Source organism: Mustelus asterias, chromosome 23 (assembly GCF_964213995.1).
Source record: "Mustelus asterias chromosome 23, sMusAst1.hap1.1, whole genome shotgun sequence".
NCBI lineage: Eukaryota > Metazoa > Chordata > Chondrichthyes > Carcharhiniformes > Triakidae > Mustelus > Mustelus asterias.
This window is the reverse complement of record NC_135823.1, coordinates 11,486,749-11,504,448: the sequence shown is the minus strand read 5'-3', so window position 1 is coordinate 11,504,448 and position 17,700 is coordinate 11,486,749. Positions and strand designations below refer to the sequence as shown.

General features: G+C 44.5%; 1 protein-coding gene across 1 annotated transcript in view; it reads right to left on the bottom strand.

Annotated features, from left to right (window-relative positions):
- LOC144510912 (uncharacterized) overlaps positions 1 to 12,871 on the bottom strand; it is a 31,847-nt gene extending 18,976 nt beyond the window's left edge. Inside the window, 2 exon segments of the mRNA XM_078240969.1 lie at positions 11,520 to 12,098; positions 12,843 to 12,871. Of these exon segments, the coding sequence (XP_078097095.1) occupies positions 11,520 to 12,098; positions 12,843 to 12,871 (608 nt within the window).
- Between the last annotated feature and the right edge of the window lie 4,829 nt (positions 12,872 to 17,700).

The following is a 17,700-nucleotide window of genomic DNA, read 5'->3' as shown; positions in this document are numbered from 1 at the left end:
GCACAAGGACCCCCAGGTCCCTTTGCACAGTAGCATGTTGTAATTTTTTTCCATTTAGATAATCCAATTTGCTATTATTTCCTCCAAAGTGAATAACCTCGCATTTGTCAACGTTACGCTCCATCTGCCAGATCCTCGCCCACTCACTCAGCCTGTCCAAATCTCTCTGCAGACCTTCTACGCCCTCCACACGATTCACTTTTCCACTTATCTTTGTGTCGTCTGCAAACTTTGTTACCCTACACTCAGTCCCCTCCTCCAGATCGTCTATATAAATGGTAAATAGTTGAGGCCCCAGTACCGATCCCTGCGGCACGCCACTAGTTACCATCTGCCAACCAGAAAAGCACCCATTTATTCCGACTCCCTGCTTCCTGTTGGATAGCCAGTCCCCAATCCACGCTAACACCCTACCCCCAACTCCGTGTGACCTAATCTTCTTCAGCAACCTTTTGTGAGGCACCTTATCAAACGTCTTTTGGAAATCCAAAAACACCTCATCCACCGGTTCCCCTCTGTCAACCGCACTAGTCACATCTTCATAAAAATCCAACAAGTTCGTCAAGCACGACTTTCCCCTCATGAATCCATGCTGCGTCTGCTTAATCGAACCATTCTTATCCACATGGCCTGCTATTTCTTCTTTAATGATGGATTCCAGCATTTTCCCAACTACAGACGTGAAGCTAACCGGCCTGTAGTTACCCGCCTTTTGTCTATTTCCTTTTTTAAACAGCGGCGTAACATTAGCCGTTTTCCAATTCGCCGGCACTATCCAACGAATTTTGATAAATAACCACTAACGCATCCGCTATTACCTCTGACATTTCTTTCAGTACCCTGGGATATATTATATGTTATATATATTTTATATGTTATATATATTTAAATATTCTTATGTACTATGTGAACAAAATGGAGTGTTACTAATCGTTAATTAAAGCATCATGGGATCATGCTTCCTGAAGACATTAAGATTTGATTTATTATTGTCATATGTATTGGTATACACTGAAAAGTAATGTTTCTTGTGCGCTATACAGACGAAGCATACCGTACATAGGGAAAGAAAGGAGTGCTGAATGTTACTGTCATATCAAGGGTGTAGAGAAAGATCAACTTAATGCGAGGTAGGTCTATTCAAAAGTCTGATGGCAGCAGGAAAGAAGCTGTTTTTGAGTCGGTTGGTACATATCCTCAGACTTTTGTATCTTTTTCCTTTTTTTGCGAGAAGGTGGAAGAGAATATGTCCGGGGTCCGTGGGTTCCTTGATTATGCTGGCTGCTTTTCCGAGGCAGCGGGAAATGTAGACAGTGGCAATGGATGGGAGGCTGGTTTGCATGATGGAGTCGGCTTCGTTCACGACCCTTTGTAGTTTATTGCGGTCTTGGATGGAGCAGGAGCCTTGACAAGCTGTGATACAACCAGAAAGAATGCTTTCTATGGTGCATCAATAGAAGTTGGTGAGAATTGTAGTGGACATGCCAAATTTCTTTAGTCTCCTGAGAAAGTAGAGGCATTGGTGGGCTTTCTTAACTATAGCATCGGCGTGGAGAAACCAGGACAGATTGTTGATGATCTGGACATCTAAAAACCTGAAGCTCTCAACCATTTCTACTTTGTCTCCATTGATGTAGACAGGGGCATATCCTCCATTACGCTTCCTGAAGTAATGACCAATGGCAACACGTGGAGGACCGGAAGGCTGCAGGTCCTCCAGTCAATCAGAGTCCGGGCCTTGTGGTCATGGCCGCGTGCAGCTTCCTCCATTGTTATACCAGTCAAGCCATTTCTCCTTTCTCTCTGAATGAAGATCAAGCTTCAGACAGACAAATATTGTGAAGTAGCTACATTATATATTTCCAGTCATTCATCTCTTGCCTATTAGAATCATTAGTCTTTGGATTTCTCTTCCACAGGGATCAGTGGAGGCTGAGGGTCATTGAATATATTCCAGGATGAGTTTGGACTGATTATTGATTGATAAAGGTGTGAAGTGCTCTGGGGAACAGGTAGGAAAATGAAGAAAAGGTTAAGATGAGGAGGGATTTCCTCACTCAAGGATCTGGTGAAGTTTTGGAATTCTGCACCCCAGGACCGTGGAGCCTCAGTCAAGAAGGATTTTCAAGACGGAGATTGATAAACTTTTGAGATATAGAACATAGAACATAGAACATTACAGCGCAGAACAGGCCCTTCGGCCCACGATGTTGCACCGACCAGTTAAAAAAAAAACTGTGACCCTCCAACCTAAACCAATTTCTTTTCGTCCATGAACCTATCTACGGATCTCTTAAACGCCCCCAAACTAGGCGCATTTACTACTGATGCTGGCAGGGCATTCCAATCCCTCACCACCCTCTGGGTAAAGAACCTACCCCTGACATCGGTTCTATAACTACCCCCCCTCAATTTAAAGCCATGCCCCCTCGTGCTGGATTTCTCCATCAGAGGAAAAAGGCTATCACTATCCACCCTATCTAAACCTCTAATCATCTTATATGTTTCAATAAGATCCCCTCTTAGCCGCCGCCTTTCCAGCGAAAACAATCCCAAATCCCTCAGCCTCTCCTCATAGGATCTCCCCTCCATACCAGGCAACATCCTGGTAAACCTCCTCTGCACCCTCTCCAAAGCCTCCACATCCTTCCTGTAATGTGGGGACCAGAACTGCACACAGTACTGTTATTGCTGCTGTTAATCACATATTGAAGACATCGAGTGATCTGGGGAATAGTGTGGGAAATGGTGCTGAGGTAGGTCGACCAATTCTGAATGAATGGTTGAGGCAATTCAATGGGCTGACTGGCCAACTGCAGCTCCTATTTCTTACGATTTCTATGTGTTGGACAGGAAGCAGTGAGCATGGATCTGTCAATCAGCCTGAATCAGCATCTTCAGGAGAATTGGGAGGGTGAATATTAGATACAGCAGAGTGGGAATGAAGGGAGAGTGTGTGGGATGGAGATTTACAGCTTTTGGGGAATGAGAGAGAAAATAATGTTCCATAGAAACTAGAATTGTCTGTTCTGAATTTCTATCCTGTTCTGATACTGATGACTTTTGTAAACTCGTTTTACAGGATATTAAAAGAGGAATCACAGGCCGAAATCTCAAATGCCACGTCTAGATCTGACTGAGTCAGATTCCTTGGGACCTGAATATCATCAGCCTTTGAATCTAGAAGGAGAAATGTGCTCTCCCTGCACAAAGAGGTTTAGAACATAATCCCACTTGCTGAGACACCAGCGAGTTCACAAGTGATGACAGGAGTTAGATTCTGCTGTTATTGCTGCTGTTAATCACATCCAGGACTGAACCATGTTCATTTTGACAGTTGATGAAGTGGGAGGGTCAGAGGATTTCTTTCTGCTGGACTGGCCGGTCTCATGACTTTGCTTCCAGTGGGCTGATGCTCTTTGAGCCTGGGAGACCACATTTCCACTGAAATGATCCACAAACACCGATGAAGGAAATTTATTTAATCCTGGATAGTAAATAGTGTTTTTCCTACCACTACAGGTAGATCTAAAATAAATACATTTGTCTCTGTTCCATTGAGTCTACAGCACAGGACCAGGCCAGTCACTCAATTGGTCTATGTCAGTATTTATACTCCACATGAGCCTCCACCCACCCGTCTTCATCTCTGCCATCAATATATCATAGAATCCCTACAATACAGAAAGAGGCCATTCAGCCCATCGAGTCTGCGCTGACCACAATCCCACCCAGGCCCTATTCCCGTAACCCCACACATTTACCCTACTAACCACCCCAACACTAGGGTCAATTTAGTATGGTCAATCCACATAACCCGCACATCTTTGAACTGTGGGAATAAACCGGAGCACCCGAAAAAAACCCACGTAGACACGGGGAGAATGTGCAAACTCCACACAGACAGTGACCAAGGCCGGAATTGAACCTGGGTTCCTGGCACTGTGAGGCAGCAGCAGTGCTAACCACTGTGCCACCGCGCCGCCCCTAATATCCTCCTATTCCTTTTTTCTTCATGTATATATCTAGATTCTCCTTCAATGTATTCATGCTATTCACCTCAACCACTCACTGTGGTAGTGAGTTCCACATTCTCACCACTCGCTGAGTAAAGAGGTTTCTCCTGAAATCCCTATTGGATTATTGAGCCCCTGAAAATGGATTGAAATTCACGCAGCATTTGTAACAAAAGGGATGAATTGCCAGCGCAGATTGAGATAAATGTGTGCATCCTGACAGACAATTACAGAAACTTGGTTGAAAGGTGACCAAGGCTGGGATCTAAATGTGGAAGGGTATCCGACATATTGGAGTGGCAGGAAGCTAATTAAGAATGCCATTAGTTCAGTACTGAGTGACCACCTTAGCCTGAAAGATCAGGATGTGGAATTTGTTTGGGTCGAGATAAGAAATAGTAACGGTATGAGGCCTCTTGTGAGACTAGTTAATGGGCCCCCATCAGTAGTTACACAGTAGGTAGAGTGTACAGGAAGTAATAAATAAGGTGTGTAATTAAGGCAGTGCAATAGAAAGGGTGACTTTAATATAATGGAGATTGGGAGAATCAGATTGTCAAAGGCAGCCTGAAACATGAGTTCATGGAGTGTTTTGGGGACAGTTTCTCAAAGCAGTTCATTCTCAATCCAACCAGGAATCTGTTTATCCTAGACATCAATGTGCAGTGAGACAGCATTAATCAACAATAAACATGTGGTGATGGAGCATCTTGATAACAGCGATCATAATATTGTGGTGAAGACCATGTTTAGTAATGGTACTTTTTGGTTTAGTTATGTTCAGTTATCACAGAATCTAAGTACATGAATCCATTCACTCAATACAGGATCGTACTGTGTGAGTCTCTGTCTTCAGCTGCACTCCTACTTGATAAGTACCGTGGGCCATATCGCCTTAGGCCAAAGTAGGGTTACGTTGATGGTTTTCCTACAGGACCAATGCTGAATGAGAATCTCTGTTACATTTGGTGGCAGGATTAGAGGATACATGTGAAGATTCTTGTAGGTTAATTGTGAATGTCAATGCTGGAGAAATGCCATGTCTTAAACTGTATTAGCTTTTTAACTTAAACAGAAATAGTCAGATTCCTTCAAAGAACACAGCAGATCAGTTTGAGTTTGATTATCAGTCTCTGTAATCGTGTTGTCATGATGTATTTTCTGTGACTTTTATTTCTTTTGAACATATACTGTGGGGCAACACATTGGCACAGTGGTTAGCACTACTACCTCACAGCACCAGGGTCCTGGGTTCAATTCCTGGCTTGTGTCACTGTATGTGCAGAGTCTGCACATTCTCCCCGTGTCTGTGTGGGTTTCCTCACATAGTCTGAAGGACGTGCTGGTTAGGTGCATTGGCCATGCTAAATTCTCCCTCAGTGTACCCGGACAGATGCCAGAGTGTGGCGACTAGGGGATTTTCACAGTAACTTCATTGCAGTGTTAATGTAAGCCTACTTGTGACACTAATAAACAAAATAAATAAAAAATGTATTAATAGGAAATGGTATTTTGTAACGTGTACATTGCTTCCTGAACTTTAACAAACCAATCACCTTTCTGTGTAGATTTTCTATGTTCTGTAGTAATTGCTGTATTAGCTTAAGTTTGTGTATCTCTTGTACTTTTAGTTATTTGTCTTGAAGTAACTTGCTTCAGGTGTCAGCAGTCACTAACAAATTACACATAACACCTCACATGTATCAATTCAGTTGATGACGAACATCAATCATTAGAAAGTGACACCACACGTCCTCTTATTACAAGGAACCAGACCCACATATTAGCTTGTGCTGCCTTGTTATCTCAGTGGGAAGAGCTCTAAAGTTAATAAGACAGCAGAGAAAAGCAATAAAGAAAAGGACGTTGCCTCAAATGCCTGAGATCCTGAATTAACTCTGCTGCCTCACAGTATCAGGGCCCCAGTTCAATTCTGGCCTTGGGTGACTTTCTGTGTGGAGTTTGCACATTCTCCCTGTGTCTGTGTGGGTTTCCTCTGGGTGCTCTGGTTTCCTCCCACAGTCCAAAGGTGTGCGGGTTAGGTTGATTGGCTGTACTAAATTGCCCCTTAGTGCCAGGGGGACCAGCAAGGTAAATACGCGGGGTTACAGAGATAGGGCCTAGGTGGGATTGTGCTTGGTGCAGAATTGATGGGCCAAATGGCCGCCTCCTGCATTGTAGGGATTCTAAGATTCCTATGAGTTAATGGAAAGTGACATCAGCAAGATGATCAATATCCTTCAGGGACCAATCAGACATTGATCATACTCCGTTTAACCAATCAGGGACTGATCATGTGTTGCTTGGGCCAACCAGGACCACAGGAGACTAGCGACAAAGCCGGACAAGTGAATACCGCATAGAGATAGTTGCGAGCGTGGGTTAATGAGCTAAATTTTCCAGAGCTCGGGGTGCAACACAACATGAAGTCAGAAGATAGACTTTGGTCAACAGAACAACAGACAGCCACAGTCAACCAGAAGTCGAGAGTTGGTGTTCCAGAGTGAAGGGACTGATCCACTGTGTTTAAGTATTCTGATTTTGTGCTTATTACAATTAATAAATTCTGTGACAACATTCGTGTACCAGGAATGGTCTGTAACTAGTCAGGAGCTACAGATTCCTTTCATAACTTATTCCAACGGGTAATTGACTTGAGTATTACAAATGAGATTGGAGCCAAACCCAGATTTTACAATCGGATAGAATTTCATGTTTCATTTGAAAGGGAGAAATGTGGGTCTCAGACCAGTGTTTTAAACCTAAATAAAGGGTCTGAAGGCAGAGCTGGTGAAGCCATATAAAATAAGGGAAATTATATTTTTTCATCTTTGATTTGGTTTGAAATATTTTCTGTGTGTATCACTATGATCCTGGATGGGACTGTTAATGTTTAAAGATAAATTCAAACACCCAGTGATTAACTTTAAGAATTATGCCACAAGACTCTATGCACTTAAAAAAAAACTTTATTGGATATTTCAAACAAAATAAAATTAAAAACCAACACTACAAACTTAACAGTGTAGTTTAGAAAGACACATGTAAAAACCCAGTTCTACTTTTTGACTTCTACCCCCAAGACTTCCCTTAGACGGAATGATACCGTAAGGGTTCATTCACTTCTGTTCCTGGGACCATCCCAAAAGTATGTCAAAGCTCCCCAGAATTCACTTTAATTCTTCAAGCTCTAAGATCTTATGGAGGTCCTTCCATTAGCTGTTGGCTGAACAGCCCTCCAACTTTCCTTTAAGACCTCAAAACTGTGGACTCCTCAATCCAAGCCTGGGCTTCACTGCCTTCTTGCTGGGGGATTTAAACATTAGGATCACCTTGGTTCCTCATGGACTTCTAGGTTTCTAGTCGCACAGTTGGTTCTTAGACTTAGTAAGAAGTTTAGCAACACCAGGTTAAAGTCCAACAGGTTTATTTGGTAGCAAAAGCAGTGTGGCTTTTGCTACCAAATAAACCTGTTGGACTTTAACCTGGTGTTGTTAAACTTCTTACTGTGTTTACCCCAGTCCAACGCCGGCATCTCCAGATCATGACTATCTTAGACTTAGAACAGTACAGCACAGGTTCACAGCTCCTGGTCCCACAGCTGGCTCACAGATCCTGGCCCCACGGCTGGCTCACAGATCCTGGTTCCACGGCTGGTTCACAGCTCCTGGTCCCACAGCTGGCGGCTTCCAGGCTAACTGCAGTCTGCCTGCTTTCTGTGAAAGGTCAAAGCCTTTCTCTTTTCTCCTTCCCGTTTAACTAAGGGTTGTGTGGAATATTCCATTCAGGGGGAGGTGGTGGGGCAGTGGGAATGTCAATGGCCGAGGAATGCAGAAACCCAGCTGGTGGGATTTGAATTCAGTGAATTAATCTGGAATTATATAAAGTTAGTCTCAGTAACGGTGACCATGAAACTATCATCGATTGTTGTAAAAACCTGTCTGGTTCACCTGATTAATGCTTCCAATTAGGAAAGGAAATCTGCCATCCTGACCCGGTCTGGCCTACATGTGAATCCAGACCCACACAGCGATGTGGGTGACTCTTAACTGCCCCTCTGAAATGTCTGAGCAAGTCACTCCGTTCAAGGGCAGTTCGGAGATGAGCAATGCATGCTGGGGCTCTGCCATCAGTGTCCACATCCCAGGAAAGAATAAAGAATATTCCACGGAAAGCGATGGGTGATTTGAAATGAATTGAAAGCAGGTCAGGAGGTGCTCGTATCGTCCAGAGCGGCTTTTCAATGGATCCCCATTTAAAATAAAAACACATCAGTGTGCCCCTTTCCCAGACACAGCTGACCTTGGAATATCACAATGCCGTTTTTAAACATTCCTTTGTTAAAGAATCAGTCATTTAGAATCGTGAAACAGACAGAAATTAAATGTTCTGTTTTTCCTGGGACCCTCCTGTGCCTGAACAAGGTTATTAACATTCTCTGGGTTAAAGGTTCCTCCTGGTTCTTGCTATCTGTTGTGTCCTTTGTCACAGTCTGTACCAGGACATTTATATTGAACGCTTGTTCAGAAATCCCAGTGAATTCCAGCCCCTTGTGTAACATTCCATTTGGTGTACGTCAGATTCAGAGATGTCCATGTGTGTGTGAAAAGGATTCTGGATAAGGTTTTAGCCCTTTACCTGTTAGTAACAATGAACCCTTTATTAAATTCTGAAGTATAAAGCCCTCATTAGATATTGTTATGAAGTTGTACATATAAGATTTAAAATGTGATGTTTCACAAATGTAAATATTGAAAAGTAATGCTAAGAAATCCAGAAGAAATCATGTAGCATTGTCTCTTTAAAAAGCAAGTGTCTTTGTGCTTGGGCATTTAAACTGCAGAAAGCAAGCTGCAGAAGCCAACTTTGCAACATTTGTATCCAGAGCAGCAGCCAGTGTTCTAGCACAGTGGTTCCCGCGTGCCACGCTGGTGCGGCGAGAGAGGATGGCAAGTGTGGCGGGAAGATTCAAGGACAATCAAAGAAACATTTAAACATGGATAGATATTTTTCCAAAGTGAGAGCAAGAGCATCAAGTGATGCTGAGGACGATGTCCTGTGATCATATTATAAAGTAGTTGTGTTCTATGTTATGAATCAAGCACTGCTAGGAGTTGTTTTTTTTTTGTTTTTGAATGTATTTCTTGTCAATAAAAAATTTGGTGTGGCACGAGCAAATCTTTATTCCGAAAGTGTGGCCCAGTGAAAAAGGTTTGGGAACCACTGTTCTAGCAGATCAAAACAAGTTTTAGAATTTGGACCAATGATTTTAAAGCAAGCACTCGAAGATACAGAACCAATTGAATTCAAATTTGAGTGTTGTTGACAGCCTCAAGCCACTCAAATTGCAGGAATACTGTGAGGTATTTAAACCCAAACAAGGGGAAATAACGGGTAGAGTATGCTTGCTACCTCTTAGGGGGAAAGAGGGTAGGCGAGGCTCTGATATGAAATACTGCAGTTTTAATATATGTCTTCATCAAATCACCATCTAATAAAAGCAGAAACCAACTCAGAAAGTATTCCAGACCGAAGCATCAGAAGAAAGTTCATACTGCTAACAAACGCCTGGTATATTATTTGAGAGTGATTATATTCTGTAATGATTTATTTCATTGTTCCTGAATGAGTCTTGTAATTGGAACAGCATTCTCTTGGGGAGTTTATTCAATTTGTTACTTGTTTTAATAAAGTTGTCACCTGTTCTAAAATAAAGACCTGTGAATTGTTCATGATAGAGGGTGGCAGATCCTGCTTTAATTTACCAAAACCAGTAGCTTCCTACTATCTCACGCACAATTACTTAAGATTACAAGGTGAGGTATATGCCTTTGGGGGGGGTTCCAAAATTGCGCAGAGGGAAACATCACCTCAGCGTCATCACAAAATCAATTCTACCTGTTATCTACATTTCACCGAACCAGTCTACATTTTCATCACAAGGCTGCATTGGGAGCACTGTCAACATCTTACTAATTTGATTGATTTTATCGAGGAGGTGACGAAGGTGATCGATGAGGGTAGAACAGTGTTGTGTACATGGATTGTAGTAAGGCTTTCGATAGTGTAGAAGGTTGTGAAAGGATACAGCTGGACATAGAGCCACTGCAGATATGGGTGGACAAATGGCAGATGGATTTTAATCCAGGAAAGTGTGAAGTGCTGCACTCTGGGAGATCAAATGTTGAGGGTAAGTACATAGTTAATGGCAGGCCCCTGAACAACATTGATGTACAGGGAGATGTTAGGGTTCAAGTCCATAGGTCCTTGAGAGTAGCCACACAAGTAGATAGGGTGGTAAAGAACGCATCTGGCATGCTTGCCTTAATTGGTCAGGGCATTGAGTACAAGAGTCAGGATGTCATGTTGCAGCTTTATAAAACTTTAGTAGCCCGCGCTTAGAGCATTGCATTCAATTCTGCCCACCACATTACAGGAAGGATGTGGAGGCTTTGGAGAGGGTGCAGAAGTGGTTTACCAGGATGCTGCCTGGATTAGACGGTATGAGCTATAAGGAGAGCCTGGACAAACTAGGGTTGTTTTCTCTGGCGTGGCAGAGGCTGAGAGGAGACCTAATAGAAGTTTATAAAATTATGAGAGACATTGATGTGGTTGATAGTCAGAATATTTTCCCCAGAGTCGAAATGTTTAATATTACTTAAATGCACTTCAGGTGAAAGGGGGAAAGTTCAAAGATGATGTGAGGGGCAAGGTTTTTGACACAGAGCATGGTAGGTGTCTGGAACGCGCTGTGTGGGGTGATGGTGGAGGCAGATAGATAGGGGCATTTAAGGGGCTTTTAGATAAGCACATAAATATACAAGGAATAGAGGATTATGAACCAAGGGCAGACAGAAAGGATGAGTTTAATTTGGTGTCATGTTAAATACAATATCGTGGGCTGAAGGGTCTGTTCCTGTGCTATGCTGTTACATGTTCTATTTGCGATCTCCATTGAGAAAAAGGAAATAGAGACACTGGAGAAGAGGCAAGAAAGATTCACAAGAATAATCCCAGAACTGTAATCACTTGTGAACTCGCTGGTGTTTCACCAAGTTTGCTGACCGAGTGAATCCCTTCCCACAATCAGAGTAGGTGACCAGCCTCTGCCCAGTGTGAACTCACTGGTGGGACATCTGTTCTTGAGAGCTTTTGAAGCCACTCCCATAGTCAGAGCATTTAAAGGGTCTCTCCTGGGTGTGAGTGACTTGGTATCTGTGCTGGCTGGATAACCGAGTAAATCCTTTCGCACACACCGAGCAGGTGAATGGTCTCTCCCCGGTGTGAACTCACTGGTGTTTTAGCAGTGCTGAAGATATTCTAAACCTCTTTGTGCAGTGAGAGCAGCTGAACAGTCTCTGCTCAGTGTGAATGTGCTGGTGGGACACCAGTTCTCCAGAGGTTTTGAAGCCTCTCCCACACACAGAGCAGGTGAACAGTCTTTCCCCTGTGTGAATGCACTGGTGGATCATCAGTTCCTGAGAGCTTTTAAAGTCAGCCTCTCAGTCACAGCATTTAAAGGGGCTGTCATTGGTGTGAGTGGCTTTGTGTTTCAGCAGGCTGGATGAAGTAGTGAATCCCTTCCCACACACAGAGCAAGCGAATAGTTTCTCTCCGGTGTGAACTCGCTGATGTATCCGCAGGTTGTGCGGCCATTTAAATTTCTTTGTGCAGTGAGAGCAGCTGAACGGTCTCTCCCTGGTGTGAACTTGCTGGTGTGTCTGCAGGGCTGACGATGTTCTAAACCGCTTGGTGCAGTGAGAGCAGCTGAACGGTCTCTCCTCAGTGTGAATTCTCTGGTGGATCAACAGATCCTGAGAGCTTTTGAAACCACTTCCACAGTCAGAGCATTTAAAAGGTCTCTCCTGAGTGTGCGTGAGATTGTGTGTGCGCAGGTTGGATGAGTGAGTGAATCTCTTCCCACACATCGAACAGGTAAATGGCCTCTCCCCAGTGTGAATGCGCTGGTGTACCCGCAGGTTAGATGACCTTCTAAATCTCTTTGTGCAATGAGAGCAGCTGAACGGTCTCTCCTCAGTGTGAATGCTCTGGTGGGACACCAGTTCCTGAGAGCTTTTGTGTCTGCTCCCACAGGCAGAGCATTTAAAGGGTCTTGCCTGGGTGTGAGTGACTTTGTGCCTCAGCTGGTGGGATAACCGAGTGAATCCCTTCCCACACACGGTGCAGGTGAAAGGCCTCTCTCCAGTGTGAACTCGCTGGTGGATCAACAGTGCCTGAGAGCTTTTGAAGCCATTCCCACAGGCAGAGCATTTGAAGGGCCGCTCTTGGGTGTGAGTGAGATTGTGTCTCAGCAGGTAGGATAATCGAGTGAATCCCTTCCCACACACAGAGCAGCTGAATGGTTTCTCCCCAGTGTGAACTCGCTGGTGTGTCTGCAGGTTGGATAATCGAGTGAATCCCTTTTGACACACAAAGCAATTAAATGGTCTCTCCCCCGTGTGACTGCGTCGATGAATTTCCAGATCAGATGGGGCTTTGAATCCCTTCCCACAGTCCCCACACTTCCACGGTTTCTCCATGTTGTGGGTGTCCTTGTGACTCTCCAGGTTAAACAATCAGTTAAATCTCACACACAACACGGGTACAGTCTCTCCCCGCTGTGAATGCTGCGATGTATTTTCAGGCTGTGTAACTGGTTAAAGCTCTTTCCACACTCAGTGCACTGGAACACTCTCACTCGGGTGTGTGTTTCCGCACAAAGCTAGTCCTCTGATTGGCTGGAGGACCAGAGTCTTTCCGGTCCTCCAACTCTTCCCATTGGTTAATTCCTCAGCATGGTCGTCGGGGTTGGGCTCGCCCTCGCACATGCGCAGCCGCCCCTCTCCCTTGGACATGCGCAGTCCCGGGCCTGGGGGAAGGGGGCGATCACTGAGCGACTTCTCGCTCTGGCCGGAGCCGTCAGCCGGTTGCCTGGAAATTTTTACTCAAGGAGGTGCAGGGGGAGGTGAACAATGGGTGGGGGCGGGGCTCCCGTGTCCACGCGCCGGTCCTGCGCACTGGAACCCGGAGACGTCACCGAGGAGCAGGCGGATTCCTATTGGCTGATTTAGGCTCCATTGTGATGTCAATGCAGAAGTTAGCCAATGAGCTTCAGACTAAAACTTCTTCCTCTGCGCATCTGTGAGGAAATCAATGTTTCCCCTCATTCTGGGGGAAATTGGGGACTTGCAGCAACTGAAGGGAAACGAAGTGAATCCAGGGAGGGTGCAGACTCTGGACAGGTTGGCCCAGGTCTATCTCTTAAAGCCTTGTGACATCTGAGTGAGAGTGTTCCAGTGCACTGTGTGGAAAGAGTTTTAACCAGTTACACAGCCTGAAAAATACATCGCAGCATTCATAGCGGGGAGAGACTGTACCTGTGTCCTGTGTGTGGATGAGGCTTTAACTGATTGTCAAATCTAGATAGTCTCAAGGACACCCGCACCATGGAAAAACTGTGGAAATGTGGGGACTGTGGAAAGGGATTCAAAGCTCCATCAGAGCTGGAAAATCATCGATGCAGTCACACCGGGGAGAGGCCGAGCATCTGCTCCGAGTGTGGGAAGGGATTCACTCTGTCATCGAACCTGCTGGCACACGAGCGAGTCCATGCTGGGGAGGGGCCGTTCACCTGCTCCATTTGTGGGAAGAGATCCACTCAGTTCCCAACCCTACTGCGGCACCTGGCAGTTCACACTGTAGAGAGGCCATTCCTCTGCTCTGTGTGTGGGCAGGGATTTATCAGGTTCCCAGTCTGCTGACCCACCAGCGAGTTCATGCTGTGACAAGGCCATTCATTGGTACTGAGTGTGGGAATGGATTTAGAAGGTCTTCCTGTGTTCTGATTCACCATCGAATTCACACTAGGGAGAGGCTGTTTATCTGTACTAAGTGTGGAAAGTGTTTTGGGGATGCATCCAGCTTTGCGAGACACCAGCGACTTCACACCAGGGAAAAGTCATTCTATTGCTCTGTGTGTGGAAAGGTATTCACTCTTTCATCCAACCTGTGGAGTCACCAGCGAATGTTCTCCAGGGAGAAGCTGTTCAGCTGCTCCAAGTGTGGGAAGGGATTCCGTGATTCATCAGCCCTGGAGAAGTATTAGCGAGTTCACACTGGGAAGAGACCATTCACATGCTCTCAGTGTGGGAAGGGATTCACATGGCCATCCCACCTGCAAACACACCAGCGAGTTCACAGTGGGCAGAGACCATTCACCTGCTCCTTGTGTGGGAAGGGATTCACTCAGTTATCAACCCTGCTGCGACACCAGGCTATCCACACTGGAGAGAGGCCATTCCCCTGCTCCGTGTGCGGGAAGGGATAGACTCACTCAACCAATCTGCTTACGTGTTCACTCTGGGGAGAAGCCATACACCTGCTCTGTATGTGGGAAGGGATTAGCTCATTTACCCAACCTGCGTAGACACTAGCGAATACATGCCAGTGAGAGGCCGTTCACCTGCTCAGTGGGAATGGATTCACTGATTCATCCAACCTGCAAGTACATACAGAGGAGAGAGGCTGTTCACCTGCTCTGAGTGTGGAAAGAGATTCACTCAGTCATGCAGCCTGTGCAGACACCAGGCCAGTCTAACTGAATAGAAACCTTTTATATTCAGACTATGGATGTTCATTGTATCAACTGAGATCAGTCTATACAGATGGAGTGCATTGATTGGATGGTTACTTGAGCCCATATAATGCTTTTTCCATCGGAGTCCTGGGGTGGTGGGCACTGCACGCAGCAGTCCCATTCAACCATAGGTTGTATTGGTTCATATATTCCCAAGATGCTGTGTTTTTTTCAGCCTTGTGGAGTCCATGAGCCATATGTGTGTAAGTTGTAACAGACTGCACTCCCTTGTCAGCTATTTGAAAAGCTTTTACTCCCGTTTTGTTTTCACTTTAGTCCTACGTTCCTGATCTTTAGGCACTCGATGGGGAGGGGGGTTGCTGGGAGGGAAGAGGTGAATCTGCTACTGGGCCTGGCCAAACTTATCAACAGTTCCAGGCAGCGGGTGATCGAGGGGGGTTCTCCGGCCTGTCTGCCAGCTGGACTGCATCATCACCCCCCTCTTCCCCCCTCCACCCCAAGGAAGGACATTGTGGTTAAAGTTTGCAAGTTTCCTTTGGCATTTATGTTCTTGGTCAGTGCTGTTTGGAGGAACCTTTCGATTCATTAATTTATCCATTCTGTTTATTTGTCCTTTGTGCTCATTGCTTTGTTTAATTGGTTCACCCTTTTGGATAGAGAGAGGGTAAGTGAGTGGATAAAAACTTGGCAGATGGAATATAATTTCAGAAAATGTGAAGTTGTGCACTTTGGTAGGAAGAATAAAGGAGCTGAATAATATTTAATTGGAGAAAGACTGCAGAAAGCTGCAGCACAGAGGGATTTGGGGGTCCTTGTTCATAAATCACAAAAAGCTAGCATGCAAATTCAGCAGGTAATAGTGAAGGCAAATGGAATGTTGGCCTTTATTTCAAAGCGAATGGAATATAAAAATAGGGAAAACTAAACACTATACTAGTTAGACCACAGCTGGAATATCGTGAACAGTTTTGGTCCCATTATCTAAGAAAAGATTTTATTTTATTTATTATTAGTGTCACAAGTAGGCTGACATTAACACTGCAATGAAGTTACTGTGAAAATCCCCAAGTCATCACACTCCGCCACCTGTTCGGGTACACTGAGGGGGAATTTAGCATGGCCATTGCACCTAATCCGCACATCTTTCAGACTGTGAGAGGAAACCGGAGCACCCGGAGGAAACACAGATACACGGGAGGACGTGCAAACTCTGCACAGTCAGTGACCCAAGCCAGGAATCGAACCTGGCTCCCTGGCGTTGTGAGGCAGCAGTGCTATGCTCTCCTAGTGGCACAGATACGGTGGCATTGGGGACAGTCCAGGTGTTGATCCTGAGTATGGAGGGATTTTCTTATGAGGAGAGGTTGAGTAGGTTAGGCCTGTAACTCATTGGAGTTCAGAAGAATTACTTTATTGAGGTATATTAGATTCTCAGGGGGCTTGACAGGGGTAGATGCTGAGAGGTTGTTTCGCCTTGTAGGAAAGTCTAGGGCCAGAGAGAATAATCTGAGTAATAGGTCACCCCTTCAGGACAGAGATGAGAAAAGATGTCTTCTCTCAGAAGGTAGCGAATTTGTGGAATTCTTTACTGCTGAGAGGTATGTAGAGGCTGGGTCGTTAAGTATGTTCAAGGCTGAGATAGACAGATTTTTAATCAGTGAGGAAATCAAGGCTTTGAGGATAAGTTGGGAAAATTGAGTTGAGGGAGAACGTGCAAACTCCACACAGATAGTGACCCGAGGCCGGAATCGAACCCAGGTCCCAGACGCTGTGAGGCAGCAGTGCTCACCAGTGTGGAGGAATTTGATGTGTATCAATGAGCATCTCACGAGGAGGAACACTGATATCGGCAGACATGCACAGTCGATAAGGAAACAAAAGATGATTCAAGCAGCTCGGACTCGGAACTAGAAGCTATTTGTTAAATTGAACGGGAATCTCGAAGAAGCGAAAGTGAATGCAATTAGATTGAAATAAAGTTACATTTACTGTGATGAGTTTGTGGCTGCATTTTATTAACATCAAATCACACATTTTACGAGATGGGATTCATAGAGAAACTATGATTAATGTGAATATTGAGCGTTCGATACATAAAACATGAGTGAACAGATTGTGTTCCGATATAACTCAGAAACACAGGTAGGGAAAGCAGTAATCGGGACTGTAATCATTGCCTGTGTTATAATCCAGGTCAGAAATTCTAAGGTATTTTATGAAGTCAGCCTAGACCATACGTTTTGCACTTTCAATTTGGCGAGGTTAAGCCTGAGATGTTTCAATTCAGGTATGATTTAAATGACCCACCAGGGAGCTTTTATCAAACAAAGTTTAATGAAGAATGCAGTTGACACATGGAAAGAAAATTAGCAATAGCTTTTACCATTTACAAACAAGAAAAAAAGAACTATGATATTGTATAAACCTTAATAACTTAATGCATTGTTCCAGTGCAACAAACCTCCTTATAAACATACAGCTGTCTCAGGTTTAGTACAGAAAATAAGAATGCTCCTGTTGTTTTGCAGCTCAGCAATACCTGCTGTGAATGAGTTCTTTGGATAGAGAATTGAAACTCTGGCTTCTCCATTCTGGAACTCCCAGCACCTTGAGGTCAGGATAACGTCATTCTGGCCTCTAGCTAGCAAACCACCAACATCAGAATTTTCACTCCAGGAAGGTGAAAAAAAACTGCTTCTAACATAGTAGAATTTCTACTAACAGGGAGAGAGGCACAGAAATACTGCCTTTCAGTCTGGATTCCACACAGCTCCTAACTAAAACTGAAAGTGAATCCTTGGATTCCTCTGTAAAGGAACCACCTGACTTTGACTTGTCCATCTTCCCACAACACTTCAAAAGGTTGTAAACTCCCAGAAAGTGCATTAGGCCCAGAGTGAAAATAAACAAAACCCCATTTAAACCATTTAAGCAGCAGTCAAAGGACACCTAATCAGGCAGCCAGTGCCAAAATGAAAAAACAGCCTTGCTTACAAACAAACTGCAGAGAACATGATTTTTTAAAAAATTCTTAAAGGCACAATGGCGTCACAGTCAGGAATCTTCCCAGTTAAGAGCATTGATAAT